Genomic DNA, 26,085 nt, shown 5'->3' with positions numbered 1-26,085 from the left:
GAACCACACCATCCATTATTGGGGAAAGGATGGGGAGAGAAAGGGGGAGGATGAAGGAACGAGCATTTTGACACTTTGCGATAAAACCTCAGTTCTGCGATGTTGGAAGGACAATTTTCTCAATGAATATACGTGCAAAATCTACTTACAGATTTTTACTTCGTATCACATTCAGGCAAAGCCCTCAAATAGGATTACTTTAACATTTAAACACTGGTAGTCATGCTATTATTAATATTAAAATACTTCACTAATATACTGAAAGAGCCATGTAACACATCTCCGCTAGATTAAAGAAAGGAAAGTTCTAGGATAAAATGCAAATTCCAGCTGCTTCTAACAGTACCACAGTTTGAGAGCTTCCTTCACCAGAGAACGTTTGGATTCTTTTTACTCCACCTGGATTTGCAATGCCTAATATTTATTAACTTGCTGTTCCCTTGGTTGATCAACTAAACCGGGTCTTAAAGTCTTATAAAATCTCTACTGTTCCACACAAAAGCCACACATACACTTTTCACCATAATTAGCATCTAAATTAACAGTAACACAATGCACTTGTGTAGTCTTATCAGCATAAGAAATGGGAAAAAGTATGAAATGACAGAGAGACAACTTCTTAAATTCTTTTTTCCATTGAAACCAAAACAAACTAAAACAAAATGGAGTTTTAAATGGTCAAATATTTCAGATAAAATAATCTAAACACATTTTAAAAACTTGTCAGGGAATGATACACGTGATTTTCCCACTCTTTTCATTGTATAAGGAAACCCAAAACTCCTACTTTTCTTCTCTATTAGTGTTCATATATACACCCCAAAAGAACTGCAAATCCTTTGGACCTGATGTTGTATGTTGTAAAATCTTTAGTATTAAGATGCGATGCAAACTAATCTAGAGAGAGAAGACCCAGAAAGTTAAATAAAATGCCATGGTTTTTCAAATTGTACCTGCTGGGGAAAAAACAAAACAAAACAAAACGAACAATTAAAAAAAAAACCACAAAAAAACCCCAAACAAACCGAAAACCAAACCAACAAACACCCATCAGTACTCATGTGGTTTGGACCTCCCAGTCAGCCCAATGCATGGCCATTCATAGACTGAGCGACCACACCTGCCTAAAGTGGTGTTCCAAAAATGCCGTTTTCTTGTCATGATGAACCACCGCCGGAAAAGAGGCACCTGCAGAGGATGAGGCCGAACCATGGCAAAAAGGTGAACCTGATGATGCCACCCAGAAACAGGTGGATTAAGCAAAGCAGAAGGGAGGATGTGCATTCACAGAAGACTTTACAAGATTAAGAAGGCAAGGTCAAAGAATCGTAGAATGGTAGAATTCTTTTGGTTGGAAGGACCCTCAAGATCATCAAGTCCAGTTGTTCCCCCACCCCTGTCACTGCCCCATGTCCTGAGAACCTCATGTCCGTCTGTCCAGCCCTCCAGGGATGGTGACTCCAGCACTGCCCTGGGCAGCCTGTTCCAATGCCCCACAGCCCTTTGGGGAAGAAATTGTTCCCCACTTCCAAACTCAACCTGCCCTGGTGCAACTTGAGGCCGTTTCCCCTTTTCCCATGACTTGGTACTTGGGAGAAGGGACCAGCACCTGAAGACCAGGCTGGATGGGGGGAAGCTGCAGTAATTCTGTCCAGGACACAGGAGGTGGGATGTTTTATTTACGCAGCAGGACGGCGCCAGCATCTCAGGATTCCACCTTGGGGAGCCAAAAAAGAGACGGACCGAAGTAGTTAACAGAAAGAAGACAAAGATGTCCAGCGCCAGTTTCTTCAGGACAGAAGAATTGTCTCCCGTTGCCACTGATGGATTTCTGGAAGAGCTCTGATGGGTATGAGATGGTTCAGGTAGAAAACACCTCTACACAGGTGCACATCTGGAGGTGACAACTTGTGACGTCCAAAAAGTTCGGGCAAGCAGTGGGGAAATTAACAGTTAGGCAAGAAACTAAGGAAAAACAGAAACTAAGGCAAACCAGTGAGTTCTGGAGTCAACTGATGGGATCAACGGTGTACTTGGCGCATTTCAAGGAGATGGTTCCACACAGATGTTGCCCCATCAGCTTTGGTGGCCTCCAGGGCTGAAGTTTATCTACATCACTGAAGGGTGAGCAGCGTGTTCTTTGAACACGGTCCTGGGCTTTGGATATTTCTTTTCTTTTTTTTCACTCAAAGCTAGAATTTGAAATCAAAAATAAAGTGACTGGTTAAGTACACTGTTTTGCAGAATTTAAAGCCGTTGAGACAATGCAGGGCAGGATACGAATACCATGGAATTTATTGAGCCAGGAGGAAGTTTCTAGTCAGATGTAGGGAGAGATGCCAAATATGGTTTTATTTAACATCTTCATTAATGATCTGGAATTAATTAAATTTGCAGGTGACACTAAAGCAGGAAAAACTGCCAAGTGAAGTAAGGCCTGAAAGAAATACAAAATGAGCACAGACCTGTAGCACAAAAGGGAATGTTTATGACAATCTAGTTTGTCATCCCACGCAACAAGGGCCACAACGCAGCTAGATTTAATTTGGAATAACATGAGATAATATTGCTGGGGAGGGGAGTGTGTGTGGGAACCATCTTACTACATTCAGTACCACTAGGGAAAGGGAAATTGAGAGCACCAAAAAGCTCCGAGGGATGCAAGAACATTAGTGGGTATTAAATTCAAAAAAGCTTTGGAAAAAAAAATAATCTAGTACCATTTTGGTTGCGTTGACCAAAATGTTGCATAGCTGAACAAAGGTACTGAAGTACACCTAAAAATACAGTAACCACACTTAAAATACAGAGTTCAGTTCTAAGCATACTACCAGAGAAATGCTGACAAATAGTATCTAATTCAGAAAGGAACACAAAGAACCAAGAAAAGACAAAAAAGGGAAGAGTTGGTTATATACAGTTGGGCAACAAGGGAACAAGGCGATGGAAGTACAAGAACAATTACTCAAGATCAGAAAGCTCTTCATACCAAAATACAAAACCAAATGTTCACTGTGCTGTGCACGGAATTTAAAACAATGCAAAAAATTATACACAACTACTGACATGATGCAACTCTAGAAAAGTGTCTGCAAAGAAATGCGGAAAGTGTTGTGCCTTCTACCTCCAGCTCCTATAGGATGCAAACATATTCTTCGAAATAACTGTATTTCCAAGTGACCCTAACTTACCCATCTCCAGTTCTCTGTTCGTTTTATAAATAGCATTCCAACTTTGGTGTCAAACTAGAAGATTAATATGAATGTGCCGATGAAATATAAAGTAATGATGGGTGGTGCCGGCGATTATTACTTGGTATATTGTTCTAGTCCATATGTTGCCATTCTCCATTTGGAAGAAGTGGGGAAGGGGATGCGTATGGGCAGCCACAGAGCTGAGCTCAGTGAAACACCAGATACTACATTAGCAAATGATGAAGAGGAAACAAAAAGTAATGAGGCTGAGGAAGCTACCGAGAGCAAGATAACGAGGAGGGATGGATACTCAAAGCTTGAGCCTGTTCTGGAATTGGCCAACACTCGGGCTTGCATTGCAGTGTCATCTTCTCTCAAGCAGCAGCATGAAAATGAAAAACACCAAAAAATGAAAAAGGACAAGCAGCTGTGGTGCTCTGAACTGCTTTGTGATCGTTCGTCCTCCCTCTGTCTCCTCCCGTTAAGACGATCCTTCCAGAATGCAAGATCTTCAGGACAAGGCACTACTATGTGATTGCTACCATTATGCATATGGATAATAAGAATAAACGGTGACACGTGAAATAACAATGCTAATTGTCAGCTTATTTATTTAGGCCGAGGGTGGCCTAAAACTTTTATCTGCTCTGTGTTAAAATGGGCAATAGATGCATATAGGATGGATGTGTATATATGTGAAATTGTTTACCGTGAGGGTGGTGAGAGCCTGGCCCAGGTTGGGCAGAGAGGTGGTGGATGAACCACCCCTGGAGACATCCCAGGCCAGGCTGGACGTGGTTCTGAGCAACCTGAGCTGGTGAAGATGTCCCTGTCATGGCAGGGGTGGCACTGGGGGAGCTGGGGAGGGCCCTTCAACTCAAACCATCTGTGATTCTGTTCTATGATACGTGTGTGTATATATATACCTACACACCTACTTTTTTTGTATGTATATATGAGTAAAAGCCAAACGTGATCAAGAAGTCGCTCCCACTATAGCAGGCATAACTATTGAGATACTTCAACATTTTTTGCTCAGTCCACCATTTAATTCCCTTCCTGCTGCAACCCGTCATCGCGGGATCTGCGACCCCTCTTACTGCAAGCTGAAGCTTGTGCATTTCAGAAAGCATCACCAAAAATGAGTCCGCTACTTCCAAAAACAAGTAAGGAGGGAAAAAAGTTGTTTACAAACACAGGTGTCCTGGGGTTTGACCTGGTTTCGGTTCAAGCTCAGCGATCCCAGCGGAGTGTGCGTGGAGTCAGGGAGGCACCAAACGCACAAAAATTAATCCAAATCAGGTCCAATTGCTCACAGCTGAAAACAGGCACCTGCAGATGCTGGTGTTCCCAGAACATGGACTCCTGGGCCACACCAAGGACTGATGGCCCCAGCCAATGACCCACGTAACTCTCGTCACGCACGGGCCACGCTGGGCAGAGCTTTACCCCAGCCCTCTGGTCCCCAAATGTGCCAATGGTGAGAAACCTAATTCCACATTAAATTTATTCATGACCAGTTTTAATCCATTTGTTCCTGTGCCAATATTGTTCTTGGGCTTACGCGGCTCTCCCTCCCCGCTGTTTACTCTCCCGATGTATTTGCAGAGTGCTACCAATCCCTCTAAGCTCTCCTTCACCAGGCTGGACAAGGGTCCTTTAGACTCTGCTTCTGCAGCAAGTACAGAATAGGTGCCAAACCTTGTTTTTACTTCGATAGCCACCAAAATTAACGTAAGAGCATTAGCAGATTACACAGGTCTTACTAAGGTTGTTAAGCCTGGGGGGTGTGAGTACTGTTCCTAGGGCTGTGTTGATTCTGGTGCTCACGGCAGGTAGGACACGTCCATGTGGCACATCCATGTCTCCTCCATCATTCCTAGTAACGCCGGTTCTCCATTGCTCCGGGTGAACTGTCACCTCTTCCCACACCTCTCCCAGACTGAGCTAATCTTCCCCAATGCCTCAAATTATCTCAGATTAACCTCACCAGCACGCTGGCTGGCATTAGTATTTCCCTCCCTGGGATGGGAAGAGCGAGCAAATCACAGGATCGTGTTTGGTTCCTTTGTCGCATTATTCGGCCACTCGCTTCCAGCCATCGGCGATGAAGCCACATGTCCAAGGGCTTCTCCATCCCTGCTGCTCCATATTGATGAGATCACTCTCCATACACAAATGACTGGCCAGTCAATGCTTAAGCATCCCAAAGTTTGTATTACTTCCTTCAATTTCTACCGCTGCAGAAGCTCTGCTTCTGCATACCAGCGGTGACTTCACCACTCCGTGCCAGAAGCCGGTTTCGTTAGCGCATAGTTACTCTGTGTGCCCATGTCGGTATCAGAAATACTAGAAGAAATCTGCCCCCGGGCTGGTGGCCCCAGTCATGTCCAATCCACTTTACACAACCCACTGCTGGTTCTCCATTAGCTCCTCTTGTCCACCCTCATTTCTCGTTTGACCTTTTCCAGATGAACGAGCATTTTTTCCCAAGAAGCACAACAAAGTGCAGCTGAAATAAATAACCAAACGGAATTAAGATCCTGGCTTTGCCTTTAGAATTATCTTTCGGAGTGTCCCTCCCTAACTCAGACCTATCAAGAGATGCTAATGTGAGTGTACAACATATAAGAAGGTGAGATCTAAAACAGGTAGAGCTGGGTGAGATGATCTGTCCAAACCACGAAGCACAGTGATGTTTTGCTTTGTTTCTTCGCAATATGGGTCTTGGTCACCAAGGTGTTTTGCTTCTCAGCTCTCTCCCATGCTTCCTACAACCATCACAGACCTTCTGTTATTCCTGCCAAACACCAAGAGATCTATTTGATTTGATATTATACATCATCCAGGGGAATTAAGAGCTGCGTATTCACAGTACCCAGTCTACACTTATCAATTCTTGAGCCAAATATAAAAAAAGAGCAGACAGATATATTTATACAAGCACACACATAAATAAAAACCCAACTACAACAAACCTTTCAATCTGAAATTTCAGGAAATTAAATTGATGAAAAGCTAATGACAGGTTCACAGCGCAGTCATTAAGGCTCTTGAATTGCATTTTGCCTGTGCCAGAGTACTGATGCGGCCACGGAGAGTCCCAGGTAGCTCAGCAGGTGCCCATTTATCATTGTCATTATTATTATTATTATTATTATTATTATTATTATTATTATTATTATTATTATTATTATTATTATACCTTTCAGCTCCAGCCAGGGTCAGGTCCTCGCCGCACTCAGCACAATACAACAAAATGAAGTGGCAGGGTATCGCAGAGCGTACCTCAAAATGATGGACCTACAATGATTTCTGATGGCCAAACCTGGCTGATTTTGACGGAATTAGGATGCTACGGTGGACACAGTAATTCGAACAGCGAGTTTTAAGGGCTCTCATTTTAACAGAGCTGCCTAAAAATGCACTCACACTTTTATCTATAAAATACTTATACCTATAAACACGTGAAAATGGTCAATATACACATCCAACGTGTTAGCCAGCCACAACCATAATGAATAGTTTCTTGTCTGCTCAAAGATGATGAACTTTCTTTCTTTCTCCTAATTTAATCACATCACATTCCCCTGTCCGCTTGGTATTTTTACAGCAGTGTGAGACACCACTACCGAGTCCCACAATTTCATCACGATCCCCATGATATTTGGTGGTTTTTGAATTTCTTTAAAATATATTATTTAACTAAAATTAAAACAAACAAAAGCTACGCCTCTGGTTCACAAGGTGCTGAGAAAAACCTTGAAAACGCAAAGTCTCAGGAATATAGCAGGCAAACGAGAAATCTTCCACAAAAACTTCTGTTTTTTGTTTAAATCTCAGGATACTGAGTACCTAATTGACAATTTTGAAAGCTTAATATTTAACAATTCTTCTTGCGATTCCGAAATAGAGGGGTTGTCATGGTTTGTTCTTTTACAGTGATGGACACGGCTGGTTTTACGTGTTCCACAGCATCCCAGGGCCACCTGTCCCCTATACGTACAGCCCGGTCCTGATGCTGTAATTAGACACGGGTGGGCACTGGGGCACAATGTATCTTCTCTCTCGCAATGGTCTTTTATGCAGGAAAACAAGGGAAAACATTCTTTTTAAAGCAAAATAATTGTAAACCCACGAAATTTGGCAGAAAGACTCAAAGGAGGCGTTGTACCAGAAACTTATTTTCTGTAAACTAAATATAAAATTGACTCCATCAACTTGAAATTCTCACTTTCGGTTAAGTTTCATAAAATTGTTGTAAGCTAGGCGCTGGGAAAATTCCACAATTTACCGTCAACTACAACAAGATGCTTCTGAAAATAAATCCCCGACTACACTGCGTAAGGGATTAACAGAAATAAGAAGCTGAGATGTGTTCATGAATCATGGCTTGAGTTTTCCAAAATCAGTACTTAGCAGAACACAGTGACCCAACAACTATTTTCAGTGCTGTGCATCCAAAAAGTAATTTACTTGTCGATATATTAGACGCACATTTAATTTCAAACCACAATTGCACAAAGTTTTAATCACTAAATATTAAGATACATTTTAGCATATGGCTTATGATTAGCATTTGTAATTCAAGACATAAACAATGCAACTAATTGCATTTATTGGTGGAACTTTACTTCCCACACACGTTCAATCATTTTCAGTTATTCCCCTAGTAATCTATGACCCAGCAAGGTACAGAAATCGTGTGCTTGAGCTGCAGTAACCAGGTAACAGTTTCTGCGCATTCAAGCACGATATTACAGACTCACCCTGTTTTTCTCAACATCTCGCAATCACAGACACGCAAAAATGCAGATTAAAAAGCCGCAAAGACCAATAAAAACGTCAGATGCTGCAGCATGTATCTGAAAACCTCAGCCAAGTTTTACTGGTTTGCTTAATGAAGGACTTCCAAACCACAGCTTGGTTTTCGCAGTGAGATGGAATTTGGAACCAAGACCATGTTTGGCCACCGAGGGTTTGCAAACAGAAATGTTTGTACAGATTTCACATGCATTCTACTCTGTTTTCTCTTTGAGTTTCTCACTAAAACGCAGCACCGTGTGATGTATGTGATGGGACAAGCGACTACGAACAAGTATTTGCTCAACACCAGGTTTTGCTGGGTTTCTCTGCTTAACGCCATCACGTTACGCCACGCACTAACACGATCAGGATGGACCTGGCAGCGCCGAACACGCAACTCAAATTTAAAAGGTATTAATTAAAAAAATGCCAATGTTTTTCGGACTTTTCGGCTTGTTTTCTTTATTTTCCCGGCAGGCATAACAAACCGCAGAGGGCCCAGGCAGAAACCTTCTCCCCAAATTAAAGCCACATGCTTCACACCACTCTCCTGCAAGGGGCACGGATGCAGAAAGGAGCAGCTGCACAACAGGTTTCCATCACCGCTGTAACCCACGGTTTTGCGAATCAGTTGACCCAAAATTCTTCCATAGCAAGCGTAGAGGTGGTACAGTTGCTATATGGTGTAGCTGCTCTATCACCCTCATCATCTCCCCCACACGAAGCAGGAAAGTGAAGTGACTGAATGTGTATTTGTCATAAGACAGTAATTGCCCATCAGCTGCTCTGTTTCTTTTTTTTTCTGAGCTCTTTGCAATTACCAAGTGCCATATGGATATAAAGTTGAAGAGAAAGGAGATTATAACGAAATAAAATCTTGCAATTAATACTGTGATAAAATACTTAAGGGTTTACTTATTGATACCCGCTTCAACGTATGCATTATTTAATTAAATTGCTTCCAGCGGAGCTCAGATATCAAACCACCTCTACCAAAACCAGGTGTCAGTATCCTTTGATTTCTTACAAAGCAATCGGGCTACGTTAAATATACTTCTCAGGCCTAGTTTTGCATGACAGATATGCGACGTGCCAATGGTTATATATGATATTCTTCCTCTCAGGCATGCACCTCCTGCAGAGGCGGCAGAACAGAGAAGCCGACCCTGACTGAGACCATCTTGTCTCTCTGAAAAAGCCCCTTTTTAACTTCTTACTGGTCCCTTCCTGCGATGGATGAAAACTTCAGCTCAGCTTGTGATGATTTCACAGGCCCCGAGCACCCTGACCCAAGGTCAGAAGCCGGGTCTTGTTCTGAAACATCTGCGCGCTCCGTATTAAAAGTAAGAACAAAAGCGAAGAAATATCCACCAGTGCGACAAGAGAGACGGGGAAAACGGGAACGACGCGTTGGTCATCTGTCACCCACGTCACCTCAAGCCATCGACTGAGATTTGATGGGAAAACTCTCCAAGTCTCCCTTGAGTAGGCGCTTGGTTTGGGAAACATTGAAAAAGGTCTCCCGTTGGTTTTTATTCCCGGCCTGTGCTAAGTGTGTGTATCTGCAGGCACCAAACATCGTGGTTTTACAAAACCTACAGAAATTCTGCTGCTGCTTTGGTTTGGAACAGACAAGGCACAGCAGAACGACAGAGCAATGGAAACCACAGCTCCGGAGAGCAAAGAGATGCTCAAGGAGCAACGGGCACGTGAAGCACAACTTGCTGCTTGCCCAAAGCTCTTAGAGAAGGACTTCTTAGTCTTTACTCATTTGATCTCTTAAAAATGTAGTTTTGAGACTATTTATTGACCTGGTAATAAAATACCAGCGGAAAGCGACCAGCTGAACTGTTCTCAAGTCTGAAACCTGTACAGGTCACACACATTTTAAGAATACTCGTCAGGAAGCACAGGCAAAAGCAATGGCCTCCATTTCTACCAATGGAAAGGGTTAATGAAAACCTTACATTCTTAAAATAATACAAGTGGCACTGCTCTGGATTCTTCTTGCTACTCAGAGCAGCACAAGACTAAAATCAAGACACTCATAAATGTTTTTTCTTAACTGAGGTGTTTATCTCACATTCAGGTAGGAACCAGTTTTACTAAGTTTCAGTTAGACTAAACTAATAGGTTATAGATAGAAAATGTACATATATATCTGCTGGTACTTGTGTCTATAAAATCATTTGCAACACTCTGCAATTTATATTTTTGCAATAAACAGAACTGTTTGTTTGTTTGTTTGTTTTTAAGTTTTCTTTCAAAAACCACGTCCTGATTATTCCAGCATTTCAAAATTAAGTGAGAAGACTTTAACTATGCTGCTCTACACCAGTGGGACAGATGAATTCAATATTGTGGGTCAAAAACCGGTAGTACAAGTCCAACAAGCAACTTCTTCGTATACCAGATGGAGTGAACAGAGTCCTGCCCACCTTGTATCACTGCAGGGTTTATCTAGAGCCTAAAAAACGCCAAAAAGAGGTCTTTCTGGCAACTTTGGCAGGCCTTCGTGGAAAAACAAGAGCAACAAGACTGGTGAAGGGACTTGAACACAAGCCCTATGGGGAGAGGCTGAGGGAGCTGGGCTTGTTCAGTCTGGAGAAGAGGAGGCTTAGAGCTGAGCTCAGCACTCTCTAGAACGACCTGAAGGGCAGTTCTAGCCAGGGGGGATTGGGCTCTTCTCCCAGGCAGTCAGCAATAGGACAAGGGGGCAGGGGCTTCAACTCTGCCAGGGGAAATTGAGGCTGGAGATGAGAAAGCAATTCTGTGCAGAGAGAGTGGTCAGCACTGGAATGGCTGCCCAGGGAGGTGCTGGACTCGCCGGTCATGAAGGTTTGTAAACTGAGATTGGCCATGGCACTTAGTGCCATGATCTGGTCAATGGACTGGAGTTGGACCAAGGGTTGGACTGGATGATCTCTGAGGGCTTTTCCAACCCAGTCCATTCTGTGATTCTGTGATCTGTGAAACTGCAAAACTGGGTAAAACCCTCACATCTCCCCTCACATTTGGTTCCAATCCGCACACAAGAAGGTCAGTTTTTTAATAGCTTTAAAAGTGTTCCATGGCCTGGACAGGGAGGATCCAGTTTGTCCGGACCTTATTGTCTAACCCAACAACAGAGAAAAATGTAGTGACCTTCCAGTCACAAAGAAACCCTCACGGATCCTTATCTGCCCATTGCTTCGAAGTTGTTCCTAAATTGCTGCTTTCAATAAGGTGATCACAAAGAATTTATAAAAGCTGTGACAGAGTTGAGGAAAGAAGGCAATGGAGAAGTCACACTTACCAACTCCACAAAGGCGAGTCCACCGTAACTGTGAGCAACAAAAAACACGTTCTCTGCAGCCGACTGGGAAATAAAATGGTCCCAAACATAAATTGCGTGTTCTTCGGGAGATCCATTATCCTGCAGAAAGAAATTATGTTTGTGACAATTACCTCCTAAAAACTGGCAATTCTGCCTAAAAAGCAACGTCTTACTATATGTTAAAATGTTTTGTTAAAACAAACCTCAAATGAATATATTCCAGTGTCAAAAAAAGAAAGAACAGATTCATTTGTCTAAATGAAGGAAATTTAGGATTGCAATTTAAAGGCAGCAAAACTGTTGCTTTTTTTGTGGCTTATTTTAATAAATACAACAAAAATTATGCATCTGCAAAATTTTGTCTAAATACCATGATGGCAATTCAGCTAAACAGAGGCATTCAAAGAAATTACGAGACACTGCTCTGATTTTCATTCTTTTGACAACTCTTTGTCAACTGTTTGTTTGCTGATGGTTTGTTTAAAGTGGTTAAGCCTTAGCCTGATAAAACAAATACAAACAACTAGGAACAATATAAATATAATTTCAGTCTTTGCAATTTCTCCATATTATGGGCCAGCAGAAATCTGCCAAAGATTAAAATCATTGCATTTGTAACTACTCTTTTAAATGCTACACTTTTTGCAGCTGCAGAGCACGAGATTCAGCACAGATAAAACACCTCGACTGCTAACACATCAGCCATTACTTTGGAGTCTCTGCTAATTAGGAGAGTGCTTTTTCTTATTGCTGAACCAGGATTTGTGGACACCAGTCAGTGTAAGGGTCGCTGAAGGCACTGGAGTGATTTACACTGATTTTAGTGCACTCTATTGGAGCTGTGCACTTCCACCTCTACCTCAGATGCTCTCGGAAAGCCCTGTATTGCTCTATATTTTACTTATTTCTCAGGTTTTCCATGTCGTAACTACCCACCAGTCTACTCTCAGGTGACAAGAGTAAGAGCCTAGAAAGAGCCCATCAGCCAAGGGCACATAATTTCCTAAAATATCCATCCTTCCCTCTTTGCTCTGCTCCACCAACAGCTCCATACCCCAAGGTGACTCAGGCACAGCCTCAGTTCCTTGGGGAAAATAAAGCAGAAATAATCAAAAGCCACCGAGAATCAGAAGATACTGATGACATAGTGTGAACTTTACCATGAATGCCAAAGTGATTTAGGTCTTAGTCCCATTCCGAAACTCAGTTTTGGGAATTTAAGCTCTTATGAGTATCCAAAATCAATGCAAAGACAAACAACCGAATAACATGGTGGATTTAGGCTTTTACTTCTATTCTCATGCCCCGTTTCCTAAATAGAAGTGGGATGGCTACAAATATGGAACTGGACTCAAAGCTTTTAAAACAACTATGTGCTTTCACACATACATATATATATTTTATTAAGGTAGCAATGATTAGAACATACTTTTCAAATTTGCCAAAAAGCACTGAATGTATTCTTCATAATCTCAGACAGATTCTGCTCTTGACGGGCTACGACAGAACATAGTTTTAACTAATTATGGATCAACGGCTGGAAACCACCTCAGTGTGCGAAAGAGCTTATTTCCTTTCATTTCCCTGTTTTGAAATTTGATTGCAGAGATAGGTAGAAGAGGTAAAGACCTTCTCCCTTTGTGAGGAAAGAGGGAAGTTTTTCAAAGGGATTTTTATAAAGAAAATATGATTGACAGACCAGTTATTAAGAGAAAGCTGAAGGACAACTTGAACTGGGGTTTCCTATGGAGAAACGATGTACTCTAATTATGAACCATATGGCAAAAGCGCATTAAAACACCGCGAGTTTTTAAAGGACTAGTTTAACTAAAATATTTATTTCAGTTTAATACGAAAGAGAGATTTGTTTTTAAATAATAATGTTACCATTAATTCTCATGACAGTAATTACTGAACAGGTACATAACCCTCTGACAAAAAGAAGAGGTTGGTTCTGGTTAATATTGTGTTTTCAGGTGTTTTGTATCTATCATTCTACACACTGGCAGGAAAATCACACAGTTTTAGGGCTTATATAAGACTAAGACAGCAGCAAGAATCTTTTGAAGGACTCAGAAATCCAGCCCAAAAGAGCTTCCACCAACCAAAGCACCACCAGTAAACCCAATAATTAACTCCACGGCTCCACGGTATGGTACAAAGACTCAACAGGATTTTATAAAGCAGAAAGAAATGAGCTAGAACGAGTCAGATGTAGAACGTAACTACAGTTTCCTTTGTTACCGGTGGAAAAAAAAACCCCAAAACAACCCATAAAATGTCAGGATAAAGCGTTTTGCTGTACATACTGTGCCAGACCCTAAGGAAGGTAAGAAACGCGCATATGTGCGAGAAGGAGTTCGGGGGAGCCACGTATGTTTAGAAGAAAAGCTCTTTCTTCAGAGCATCTGCTTATTTTCCCCCCTCGTTACAACCCCGTGCTTTAAACAACCCGGACAGAACAAACTGGCACCGTGTCTGTACAAGAAACATCTGGTTGTGGGAGTGGGGACCCCCAGCCACAGAATGTGGTGTTTTTAGGGTTTTGAATCATGCCAAGTCCACGAGGACCCGGGGATTAACCTCCTTGCCTGGCCCAGACTGAATTACAGGGCTGGATGCTGCAGTTTCGGTGCGAAAGGTGATGGTTTTGGGCAGCTGTTGCTTTACTTCTTTTCACTGCAGCGTAATATATACCACCTGGTGGTCATGCTTTACGAAATTATCTATATGATTGTATAGAAAGGAATGGAGAAATCAAGCTACGGACCTCCAAAGGCAGCTGAACTTATATTTCCAGCTGCTGAACGTCGGTTGTCTGTAACCAGTGAGCCTGTGTATAAATAAGCAGCCTGATTTTTCAGAGGTATGGAAGCCATAGGTGTAGGTCTCCATCCCTGTGAAAATCTCGCCCCCTGCAATATATATAATTAGAAATAAAAGAAATAAATAAAGGAACTGCCTTATGTGAAAAGGCGATGCTTAACCAGTGCAAAATAATCCAAAAAGGCTGCAAACCAGGTACCTCCTGACTCAACTTGCACCCCAGCTCCTGCCTCTGTTTTTAATGCAATTACCCTTTAATTCACTACCATTCACAATAATGAAAAGACGTGTGCCTTTTGGTTAATAACTGTTGTATTTTAGTTATTTTCGCAAATATACCTCACTTGCCACCAGTGACCACCAATGCGGCAGAGACTACCAGGTATTGAACACCTGTCATACTTGCATGCAGCAAATCCCACTGAAGATTGTCTGGGAGATAAAGGTGATTAAAATAATTTAACACAGGTATTGCCGATGAATTTTAGATCGCTGATGTGGTGTTTATTCCTTTTCCTGAATGGCAGAGGGGGCACATGTTTCTGGAACCTACTATAGAAGAGGCATCCATAAAAGTACTATAGAATATAAGTACTGTGTTCTGATTTAGTTAATGACAGCTGCATGTGGCTAATAAAAAATATGCTCTTGCCACATGGGCATATTACTTTTGATTGAGAAATGATCACCAAGTGTCTGCAAGTAAAATGAAATCTTATTTTGTGTGGAAGGGATGAGTATTGACAAATACTGGTTTAAGAACAGACTCCTTTTACTAGTGCTAAAACACCTCCCTTATTTACACTGAGACAGTGACTGCTCAAAAATGGTTATTATAGAGATTTTCATTTTAATATTGAAAGTTTCATCAAATTGTTTAATGGTACAGCCTACACAAATATTATGGCCTGGGTTTTGGGGGCACCTGAGGCCAACAAGAGCAGTTCATGGCTATGTTGTTTTGGGGTCTGTGCAAGGCCAGCACAAACACGTTTGTGTAAAATGCTGCTCCTCACCTTGCTTTAATAGTAGGTTTTGAGAAAACCAGTTTGTGGATTTAAAATCCTCCCCGTAATAGCTTTTTAAGCCCCGGAAAACTCAAAACGAATTGTGGGGAAAATTCTTGGGCCATCCATTGTGCAACGGAACGGAGTGAGAGAGCACTGATTTCGGTCTGTCACTTTCTCCGATATTGCTCGTGTTCGGAGTTGAGAGGTATATAACATTTTAATGGCTGGAGCCATTAGGAATACGCAGATAAGCAGTGTGCACACAGTGAATGCTGCGCCCTGTTCTGTTGCATTCAAAAAACAGGTTGAATTTACCAATGTAATATCACAGTCATTAATTGTTAAATACCAAGCTGAAGCGACGCAGCAACCGGAGCCTTATCAACTACGCCAGATTCTAACACCTAGACATTGCAAGGTCTGCAGTTATGATGGACTACCTGAGTTGATAACACATGGAATTATCTAAACAATATTTGCATATTTGTGTAATTATTTCCTAAGGTTAATTAGCTCCTGCAAAGCAGCTTGCCCTTTGAGACCGCTTACTGTGACAGGTTCACATATTTCCTGTTTCAATGCCAAATTTTACATTTTTTTTTCCTTTTTCTTTAAAAAAAAAAGTAACCTGTTGCTGGGAAGTTATGTATCGGATAAGAGCTGGAGGCCTTATACCAATACAGACTTTACTCGGGCAGAGCAGCTCACATTCTATCTCAAACTTCTAATTCATCAAAACTCAAAAAAAATCAACTCAAGAAAATCAAATTAATTTTAAGCTCCGATGACAGTTCTCTGCCTTTGCTTTGTGATTTATTTTTTTTTAAATCAAGGAGTTGGAATCACTTTTTTTTCTTGCGACAAGTGAAGAGTGAAATGCATACAAATAGGGAAATATGCCATACAACTGAATAGCTTTTTAACAATTTACTTGAAGTTGGTTTCTATAATTACCGCTTATCACAGCAAAACAATTTCTCCTTCTAGCTTGATGAGCTACTGTAAACAAGTATGGTACATGTGTTAAATATGGGAGAACAGAACCGCAGGTTGGTTGGGAGAGATGGAGAAAGTTCAGGTCTCATCTCCCATCCTTCCCTGGAGACATTTTCACTGGCTAACACTGGTACCTTCTGCACAATAAAACACATATTTTCTGTACAAAAATTTTGCTCTTTTAAGGGAAAATTGTATGTTTGGAGACCTGAAATAAATGATGAAGGGATACAGTTTGTTCCCTGCTGCTATACAGTTCCTCATTATCATAACCTGACTCAAGCCAGTATCAGATTTTGCAGCACTCCTGGGTGACGGACCCAGCAAAAATTAAATGGATTTCAGTGGAAACACTCTTCAGAAAGCAATACTTTCAAAATCAGGTTTATATATGTACGTGCATGTATATAGAAGACAGAAGGCGCGGGTGGCAAATGGTGAAGACAAATGAATGGGGAAGTTCTTAATCCACGTTACAGATGATGGAACACCATGGAACTGCATGACGGTTTATTAGCACCAAAGTGGCTCCAAAGCCTCAGTGCAGGACATTTAAGAGGCTCTGAAAGGCAAGAAAGCTGGAACAGAAGCCAAAAAAACCAGCCAAGGTGTGACTTCTTCCTCAAAGGCAACAGCTATGGCATTACAACCAGTGAAGTGAAAGAAAGTAAGGAAAGGACAGAAAGCAAAACCAGGAAAATAAGTGGAAGCAGAGATCTCCTATTAATATTTTCCTCTTAAACAACTGGATTTTCGGGAGGGATGGCAATGGACGCTGGGGTGAGTCCAGCTGGATGGAACAAGATGAAAATGGGCTGCAGAAGAGAAAAGACGAGGGTCATGATGTCAAGAGCATCTCAGCAGCAAAGCGGCCGTGAATGGGGGCGAAGACACAGGGGGAGAAGAGACAGCACAGGGAAATTTGTATCAAACCTTAAACCTGACAACATGCACTGAAATTCAGTTTAGCAGGTCTTGCTGGGAGCGGCGGCAAGAAAGGATAACGAAGACTGAGTTATTTTAGTTGCTGCGCCCTTAGTCAAATGGAAAGGAGAGAAAATGAGGGGAAGAGAGAAAATGACACACAACTGATATTTGGCCCTCGAAAGTTGGAATGGAGGACACATTTATTTTGTCCTATGGGTTCTGTATAGATTTTATTTGCCACATTAAGCCACCACCACCCAGTAGGGCTTGATCAGTTGTGTAGGTGGCAGAGCAGGCTCATGGTCACCATGTAGGAAACACAGAACACTGAACGTGCAAAGGCCCAGCACTAAAATTACGTAAATGCATTTTTGGTGCGTTACTTTGTTTTATTCAGGAACTGTTCACATGCATCCAGAAACAGTCGCACTGTGTTTTTCCCAATTTATTAACTTATCAGGGATTAACCAACAGCCTTCGCATGTAAAAACGCCAACCTCTTCCACTCATCCCAAGGGAATAATTGACTATATATTATCTTTTTAAGGGTATCTTCTGAGATGGGGGCAAGACATCCACTTGGGCAGCAAGGAGACCAGGTACCAAAATAGCTAAAAGTCTGTTCATTTGTGGAGCTGCAGATATAAACAGCATAGCCAAGGTTATTAGTTGGCACGTGCCTTCAGAAAGCAACACGGCAAAGTGACTTAAGGTAGCATTTTTCATACTATGGATCTGTGTTTTATTCCCAGATCTACTTGAGGCGATTCTGTGTAATTTCTTGTGCCTATTTCATTTATGAATTGGGCCAGTGATAGAAGCGTTCCCAATATAAAGCCCTGGTAATGAAGATGTTGTGGGTACACAGTCATAGGCAGAAAGGGAGACCTTTCTTACACATCGCAGTTAAATACACATCGTGTTAAATTAGAGAGTAGCCCCATCCTTAAAACTCAATGAGAATTTATCAGAAAAGCAGGGAATCTTGACAAACCTGCCGGACGAGTAAGTATTACACGAAATGTGCAATATCTAACAGGTAAATAAAAGACACAAGACAAAAATGCATTTGGCAGACTGAGACAATATTTAAATTGTCACCATTGGCGCAAAGGGGACAAAGGGCTTGGGATGAGGCTTTGATACGGTGCGACTGCCGAGATTAGGTTTAAAACGGCAAGTTTTGGCTAACACAGAACCGACCCTGCCGAGCCGAGTTTTTACGTTTCGTGTGTTGTCTCCTCCCCCAGATCCCACCGCAATTACCACCCGAAATCACCCACTTTTCCCAGCTCAGACACAAGCTGTGCTGTATCTGGTGATGTTCAGGAGATAAAACCCGGGTCTGTGTGGGAACAGGGGAGCTGGGATCCCAACCTCTCGCAGGAGGGAGTCGTTTTCCCCTTTATTCCCAGCTTTATCGCACACAACAGAAAAAACAAAGCAACCCCAAGCCAGAAAAGTCTCCCCACCTAAACCCTCAACAAATACATTTCCCAACCAATAACCTACAGCTACTTCTGGATTAAAAAACCCCAAAAAGTGCTTTCTCCTCCAAAGTGCTCCAACCACCCCTGCTCAGTCAGTAACAAGTTGAACCTGGAAATCAAAACTCTTTCCACCTTCTTGGCCGTGGGACCTGTTTCCAAGACACCTTTTATAATATTTCAACAGGCAAACAACGGCTTGAAACCACGGACTGAAGTCAGCAGTGCCCACAGCACAGATGTTGGCAAGAATATATGAGTGTCTTTTAAAAGGTTCGTGTTGCAGGTGGAATTTCTCAGATTTCATAGAATCGCAGAATGTGAGGGGTTGAAGGGCCCTGTAAAGCTCATCCAGTGCAATCCCCCCATGGAGCAGGAACACCCAGCTGAGGTTCCACAGGAAGGGGTCCAGGCGGGTTTGAATGTCTGCAGAGAAGGAGACTCCACAGCCTCCCTGGGCAGCCTGGGCCAGGCTCTGACACCCTCACCCCCAACAAGTTGCTTCTCATATTTAAGTGGAACCTCCTGTGTTTCAGTTTGCACCCATTGCCCCTTGTCCTGTCACTGGGTGTCACCCAGAAGAGCCTGGCTCCATCCTCCTGACACTGCCCCTTTCCATATTGATCCCCATGAATGAGTCCCCCCTCAGTCTCCTCTTCTCCAGCTCCAGAGCCCCAGCTCCCTCAGCCTTTCCTCACACGGGAGATGCTCCACTCCCTTCAGCATCTTGGTGGCTGCGCTGCACTCTCTGCAGCAGTTCCCTGTCCTTCTGGAGCTGAGGGGCCACAGCTGGACACAATATTCCAGCTGTGGTCTCATTTGCATTTGAACCGAAAGCCGAGTGGGGTGAGTTCGGCTGCAAACTTGTGCAAAATCAAACAAAAGCAAGCAGCAAACGTTACCTGCCTTGCACAGCCTTCAATGCAGCAAAGACTTGTCCGTCTTGCATGGTGAATGTTTTCTGCTGTGTTCAAACACCCTCCCCATTGCTTCAGCTTTTAATTAGGAAACTCAAGGCGCTTTGTAACTTGAAGGGTTTTGCTGTTTGCAAAGCAAAACCCAGATCTCAGGCTTAAATTAATTAAGTCTCAAAAGTTATTATAGCATCGTCTCCCTGGTTAAAGTATCTGCTTGTCAGCCGGGGTGAGACAACTCTGTCAGGTTTTGTTCCAGTCTGGATTCTCCCGTTATTACTTCTGCTGCAGACTGGCATGTCCTGTCATCACCACCCAAAGTCTGCTGGTAAAGCGCAGGAAAGGAGGCCGAAAAGAACAAAAATTCACACAAAACCAGTTTCTCAGTGGCTCTTAATTATCATCTCCAGCAAAAGCTTGAAGGTTGGTATTTTGTCTCTTTCTTTTTCTATTTTTTTAGTGGCCAGTTGCTCCATGTTGACCTGGAGAGTAAACAGTTAAAATCCTTCCTTCAAAACGCATCTTTCCCCCCGAAAATCTGCAGTATCCTTTTTGTTGATACTGTTTCCAAATAGGCAGATGCGGTTGAAGCCACCTGAGCTAACTGTTTTATCGTTAAGACAAGAATGTAAATAAACACAAACATGACATTTGCCTTTTTTCAGTCTGGGGACAAGACAAGAACATTGCTGACTCACGGAGAGGAAAAGAGAATAGGAGGAAGGCGGGGAATGAATCAAAGGAAGCTTTCCTTTGGAAAAGAAAATAACTAATTTCCCTTTGAGCTCTTTAACAGGCTTTTGGGTTTTTGCTTTTTTGGCTTTTTTTTTTTTTCTCCCATTTCCATACAACTTGCAGGGTTCCAGGTGAAGGAGGATTGGATTTAAAGCAGCATCTTTTGGCAAATTGTCTTGTAAATCCTGCGTGGGGAAACTCATCAGACCGGAGCTGCCTGCACAGTCGTGGCTATTGACAAATACCTGTTAAATTCACATGAAAATGCAGGCGCCGTGATGCTCCCAGCACAGTATCTTGAATACTCTGAGTTAAAGAACTGCAGCGGTTTGGCCAAAGAGACCCCAACTGGTAAAAACCCCACAAACTGGGGCGCTTACTTTTCAGCACAATAATACGGGTGTGATCCCTACACTTTAGATACGTCTTTTTGTGTGTGTGTTTCCTTACACTTTTTCTCTCCCAAACTAAACCTCGGTTCTGCCTAACCTGACAAACGCCACCAAAGATGCGATCGATTGGTGCAATCGAATTAGGGGAACCAAAGAGCCTTTCCAAACCAGACCTTCAGGTTGTGTTTTTGCAGCTGTCTTCCACACCAGCCACGTTTCTGGCAATTAATAGATTAATTGTGGGGGCATGTAAATAAAAACGAATACAACGCTTCTGCGAAAAGAATTATCTTCACAAGACACAAAGAGAGATCGTGCCAGTTGTTTAAATGATTATATGCCTTCTTCTGAACACTATAACCAACTTATTTCGAAACGAATGCGACCTAAACATTCAAAAACTCCTAATGGAAGTCATGCAGAAGTGTTATTTTTCTATTTCCTAAAGTACTTACAGACTATTTTACCTTCCAGTTCTTTCAATCTGTTTACATGTTGTAATGAGAAACAGACTTATTTTTTTTTATAGCATGCTATTGCAAGAAAAATAGCATTTAGGCCAAGAAAAATGCAGATCTCCCCACCACAGGAAACAATGAATCTAATGAACTTCAACACATTTAAGTGAAACAACAACTTTGTATTTTCATTAACAGCTATGGTTTCAGAACAAAGTTAGGCTGCAAAGCCTCTGGTACGGAGTTTATATCTCTTACATGGGTTAAACTAAATAGAACAGCTTCACCCTGTATTTTTCTTCTTGACGTCTTTGTCTCTACTTACTGGATACACTCACGAGCAGTTATTTAAGTGGAAGAAAGATTTAACAGGCTCAAAGCTATTTGATTTCTCCTAATAAAGACGGCAAAGTGCTCAGTGCTTTAAGTAAACTGATACACTCTTTATTTAATGTACAGTCATATAGATTTGCTGAAGTGCCTCAATATGCAGTATGCCCTAATTAATTGCATTTGAAGTAACTGCCCTTCGCTTACAAAATAAATACCCAAACAGATGACAAACACAATCCGAAATTCAGATTTATGTTGTTGGTTTTGGTTTTTTTTTGTTTTTTTTTTTTTGGTGTGAGTTCTTGCTTTAATAGTCTGAAGTTGAACATCAAACTATTCAAGCCTTAATTCTGCTTCTCGGTCTTTCCTGTCCAGACCCACCTCCGTTATTTTTGTTTCACAATAACGTAGGCTAGGAAATGATGTTTAATCCCAATGAGACTCCAAACAACCTCAGGACTGCCTTGCGCTGACCATTTTACCAAAGCAGGCTCTTTTCCACCCAGATTGGTGGGGGTGTTGGTGCCGCCGCCGAAGACCATTAGACATTAGACTGCTAGAGATTTTCTTCTAGCGCAGTGTCATTTTTCAACAACTCAAAACATCCAACAACACAACAGACAGCTTGGCTGTATTTTAAATTAGCACAAATGCTAAAGCCAGGAAATGTAATTCTCAGGATATCGGAACAAAAGGTTCAGAGAAAAAAAGAATTCTTATATACCATAAGATTATCAGGACTAGAGTGTCACACCATGACCTTGCTGCCGTCTAGCTAATCTGACAATATTTGGCAGAGCATTGTTTCAAATCAATAACTAATTAACAAAGTACAAAAGAAGTTGTACTGTTTTTGAGGCTCCTTGTTAAAAATGGCTTTTGGTTGCACATGGGCAGAAAGGTCGCTTTTATGACATCTTCATGAGTCTTTGAACATCTTGCCACTGTCAGATTAAATTACTTTTACCAATTAATTGTCATAAGTTAAAACAGAAGCACATTTGTTACAGCAGGTTGTCATAATGACATGGTGAGCAGTTGTTTTGATATGAATTTCTTCCACTGACCTTCTATCATATCTTAATTTTTTTGGTTGACCTAACTGGAAAATTGGGAGCAATCTTCTAACTCAGGCGGCACAGGCCAAACATTGGGGGTCTTATTGAGATTATAGACCAAACAATAACGGAACACAAATTCCAGAGATGACTGGAGATCCTGAGAATAATATATATCTTCTGCAGGCTATGTAACCGATGATGTCTGTGCTGGTGGGTGGGATAAGAAAAATAAACCCTCAAAAAACAAATGGATGCAGCTTTTGTTAGTCATACATTGTCCTTGATGCCATTTTAATCCTTTATTAGCCAACAACATTCGTTTGACGTGTTTTAAAACAAGGATTAGGCGGATTCAACATCTGTAACCTGCATCCATTCGAACCATGACTTATTTTGGAGGCTTGGACCTTATTGTGCTTTAATGAAAAATAATTGCACTCTTCCAGTGCCTTTTGTTAAACTCCTCTGCACCACGACACACACATATGGTCTGTCTTGTAGATTAGTCCTCCAACAATTCTCATCAAAGTTTGTATGAGTTTGCTATAAAACATTACATCAGGATGAAAAGAGATAACAATCCTAACAATCCCCCCACCCCGTATTTACTTGATAAATGTTAAATTCCATTTCAGCCGTTTGCTGGGGTTTGCTGTTCCAACCCGTTACCAGAGCCTCTCTGGAAAACAAAACATCCAGTTTGCCCATCAATGATGATGCAAAGGCAGTAAAGTTTATCAGGAAAAGATAAAAGTGTTATTGATTGAGCACCTCCCCCTGCTTAGTACATCAGGTCTTTCTTCTGTGAGGTTTGTTACCTCTTGCCGTCCAGGAGGGAAGAAATAACTTTGAGTGTGTGTCAAGGCAAGATGTGAAAGGGGGAAACCCAGCGAAGTGCTCATTAAGGTACATATAATAATAGAAATGACAATCAAGACCTCAAGGAAAAGAGTGTGAGGAAGTAACACGACCCCCTCTGTTGGGTTTGCGTGGCAAGGTTTTGGTAGCAGGGGTGGCTTCCGTGAGAAGATGCCAGAAGCTTCCACCATGTCAGATGGAGCCAGCTCCCGCCATCTCCAAGCCAGACCCAGCACCTCTGGCCAAGGCTGAGCCCATCAGTGATGGTGGTGGCACCTCAGGGATAACGTTGTTAACAAATGGTAAACGAGCTGCGCAGAGGAGGGAGAATATGTGAAAGGAACAACCCTGCAGGCACCAAGGCCAGCTAAGAAGGATGGAGGAGGTGCTCCAGGTGTCAGAGCAGAGGTTCCCCAGCAGCCCATGGTGAAGACCGCGGTGAGGTTGGCCGTCCCCCTGCAGCCCGTGGAGGTCCACGGCGGAGCAAATTTACACCTGGATCAGGCATCCCACGATGGAGGAGGGGAAGAGCATGAGGAGGAAGGAGCAGCAGAGCCAACATTTGATGGGCTGACCACAATCCCCATTCCCCATTCCACTTGCAGGAGATGGAGAAGCCAAGCATGAAGAGTCTGGGAAGAAGGAGGGGTGGGGGAAAGTGTTTTAAGGTGGTCCTTATTCCTCATCAGTGACAGTGTCCAAGAAGAGACTGGACAACGTCCTCAGACACATGGTGTGAACTGTGGGGTGTCCTGTGCAGGGACAGGAGTTGGACTCCATGAGCCTGGTGGGTCCTTCCCAACTCAGGACATTCTATGAAATTCCATCATCCTGCACTGTATTCAACTGGCAATAAATTAATTTCCCCAAGTCAAGTGTGTTTTGCCCATGACAGTAATTGCTGGGTGATCTCCCCATCCTTATCTCCACCCATGAGCCTTTTGTTGTATTTTCTCTCCCCTGTCCAGCTGGGGAGGGCAGTGACTGAGCAGCTGCGTGGGCACCCCAGAGCCACCCACTGCAACCCCGTATTGCCACGAGATGTCCCAGTGCTCAGTGACAGGGAATGACGTGGGAAGAAGAAGCAGGACTGACTCCATCCTGCACTGGAGAAGAAAGAGGAGAAGAAAGAGCAGAGCTGGGCAGCTGCGGGGTCTGTTCTTAATGATGGCAGCAGAAAAGCCGCAACCCCAAGAACAGTCTGGGTAAGCGGTCTCTGGTCCTGGATGTCCCATAGGAACTGATTAACCAGATCTTCGGGCTGAGACTTTGGAGGAACTCTGATAGCTTTTATGGTTAACAACAGTTGAACAATGTTTAAAAATCCACTTTTAATGTATTTTGTTGTTTTTTGTAGTTCAGCCCTGTTAGTGCGAATGTTTCTATACTAACATGTTTTAAATCTTGAATCTTGTTTAGTAATAAAGCTGACAATGAGCGGTAAGAACTGATAGTCGCCAGGTACCAGATGTCCTGGAAATGTCCCAAACTGCGGTCACATTCACTGTGCCCAATATCCCAGTAAACACCAGAAAACCCCAAACTGCCTCTTCACCAAGGAGCACGGATTAGTTTTGGAGGTGGAAATGCAGACATCTTCCAATGAACAGCATTCGCAGAAAACTGGACAGGAGTGTCTTAAATAATCGTTAACCCTTTAGGAACACAGGCAGAGGTTTAGGAGATGAAAAGAAACCAGGAGCCCGTCCAAGGGCTTCAAGGAAACCTGTATATAATGCACTGGCCGGCAGCCGAGATGGAGATTCAGGTCTCACTTTGAAATGAACAGTGTAGACAAAATCTTCTAAGAAGTGGTTATACCCAGGCTTAATTAAACCGCTGATCACGAAAGCTTTAATAAAGTTACAGACTTTTTAATTCCACCACATCTATCGCCTTCTACACACTTGGCAAATAATCAATTTGAATGTCACAGGGTATTTTTTCTCTTCCCGAAACTCAAGAACTGCTTTGTAGTTTAAAGTGAAAGTTTGCAGACTCAAATCAACTACGTAGACAAAACCGTTTTTTTGCTGAAGAAATAACGAAGGAGAGGGAGGAGGAAGGACACGGACAGTTCTTGTATCCTTCCCACTATTGAATAATGGGCATGCCAGCAACATCTGGGAAACATCTGTGGAAAAACTCCTACCGCTGTACTGCTTTAAGGTCCTTCAGGAAATTCAAGCAGACGATCTGGCTTGGGGAATTTCTTGGTCTCTGAAGAAATAATGAATGTTCTGCTCAACAAACCCATGTTAAAAATGCCAAGGAACACCACTGCCTTCTGGAGGGGCTTATATCTTCGTAGGTGCATTTCTGTAGCAGTGCGTGTGCAAGACCACATGGCATTAACCACGCCAACAGCTAGGCAGGCTGCTCGTCCTACCACCTGAGCCTGCCCTGTGCAAGTGGATGACCAACCACCACCTCAGTGGTACCAAATGTTCCAAAAGAGGGAAATTCAACCCTCCTCAAAATGCCCACAAAGCCCACGCGAATCTTGAACACCGCTTTGAGGGCTGAGGTGGAACTTGGCAACGTCAAATCGGTGAACTTGGTCAGCTGGAGAAGGTCACCTGGTCCAACACCATGCTCAAAGCAGCGTCTGCCAGAAGTGGCCACAATGCCACACATGATGCTTTCAACCAAAAGCAAAAAGAGAGAGCTCTGTCGTTCCGGTGTTGCAGAAGCGTGAAAATGTGTGTTGTGGAAGTTCCCCAAGGCTTGAACCACGTGTATTTGAGACAGAGCGACTCTGAACACGCTCCA

General features: G+C 42.6%; 1 protein-coding gene across 4 annotated transcripts in view; it reads right to left on the bottom strand.

Annotated features, from left to right (window-relative positions):
* The window catches only part of ARB2A (ARB2 cotranscriptional regulator A), a 261,097-nt gene that overhangs the window by 101,648 nt on the left and 133,364 nt on the right, over window positions 1-26,085 (bottom strand). For all 4 annotated transcript variants that reach the window (XM_065861305.2, XM_065861304.2, XM_065861306.2 and 1 more), the window contains exon 8: window positions 11,296-11,415. In XM_065861305.2, coding sequence (XP_065717377.1) covers window positions 11,296-11,415 — 120 coding nt within the window. The remainder of the gene's footprint in view (window positions 1-11,295; window positions 11,416-26,085) is intronic.

Source organism: Patagioenas fasciata, chromosome Z (assembly GCF_037038585.1).
Source record: "Patagioenas fasciata isolate bPatFas1 chromosome Z, bPatFas1.hap1, whole genome shotgun sequence".
In the NCBI taxonomy this organism is placed as follows: Eukaryota; Metazoa; Chordata; class Aves; order Columbiformes; family Columbidae; genus Patagioenas; species Patagioenas fasciata.
This window is presented reverse-complemented; position numbering and strand designations above follow the sequence as displayed.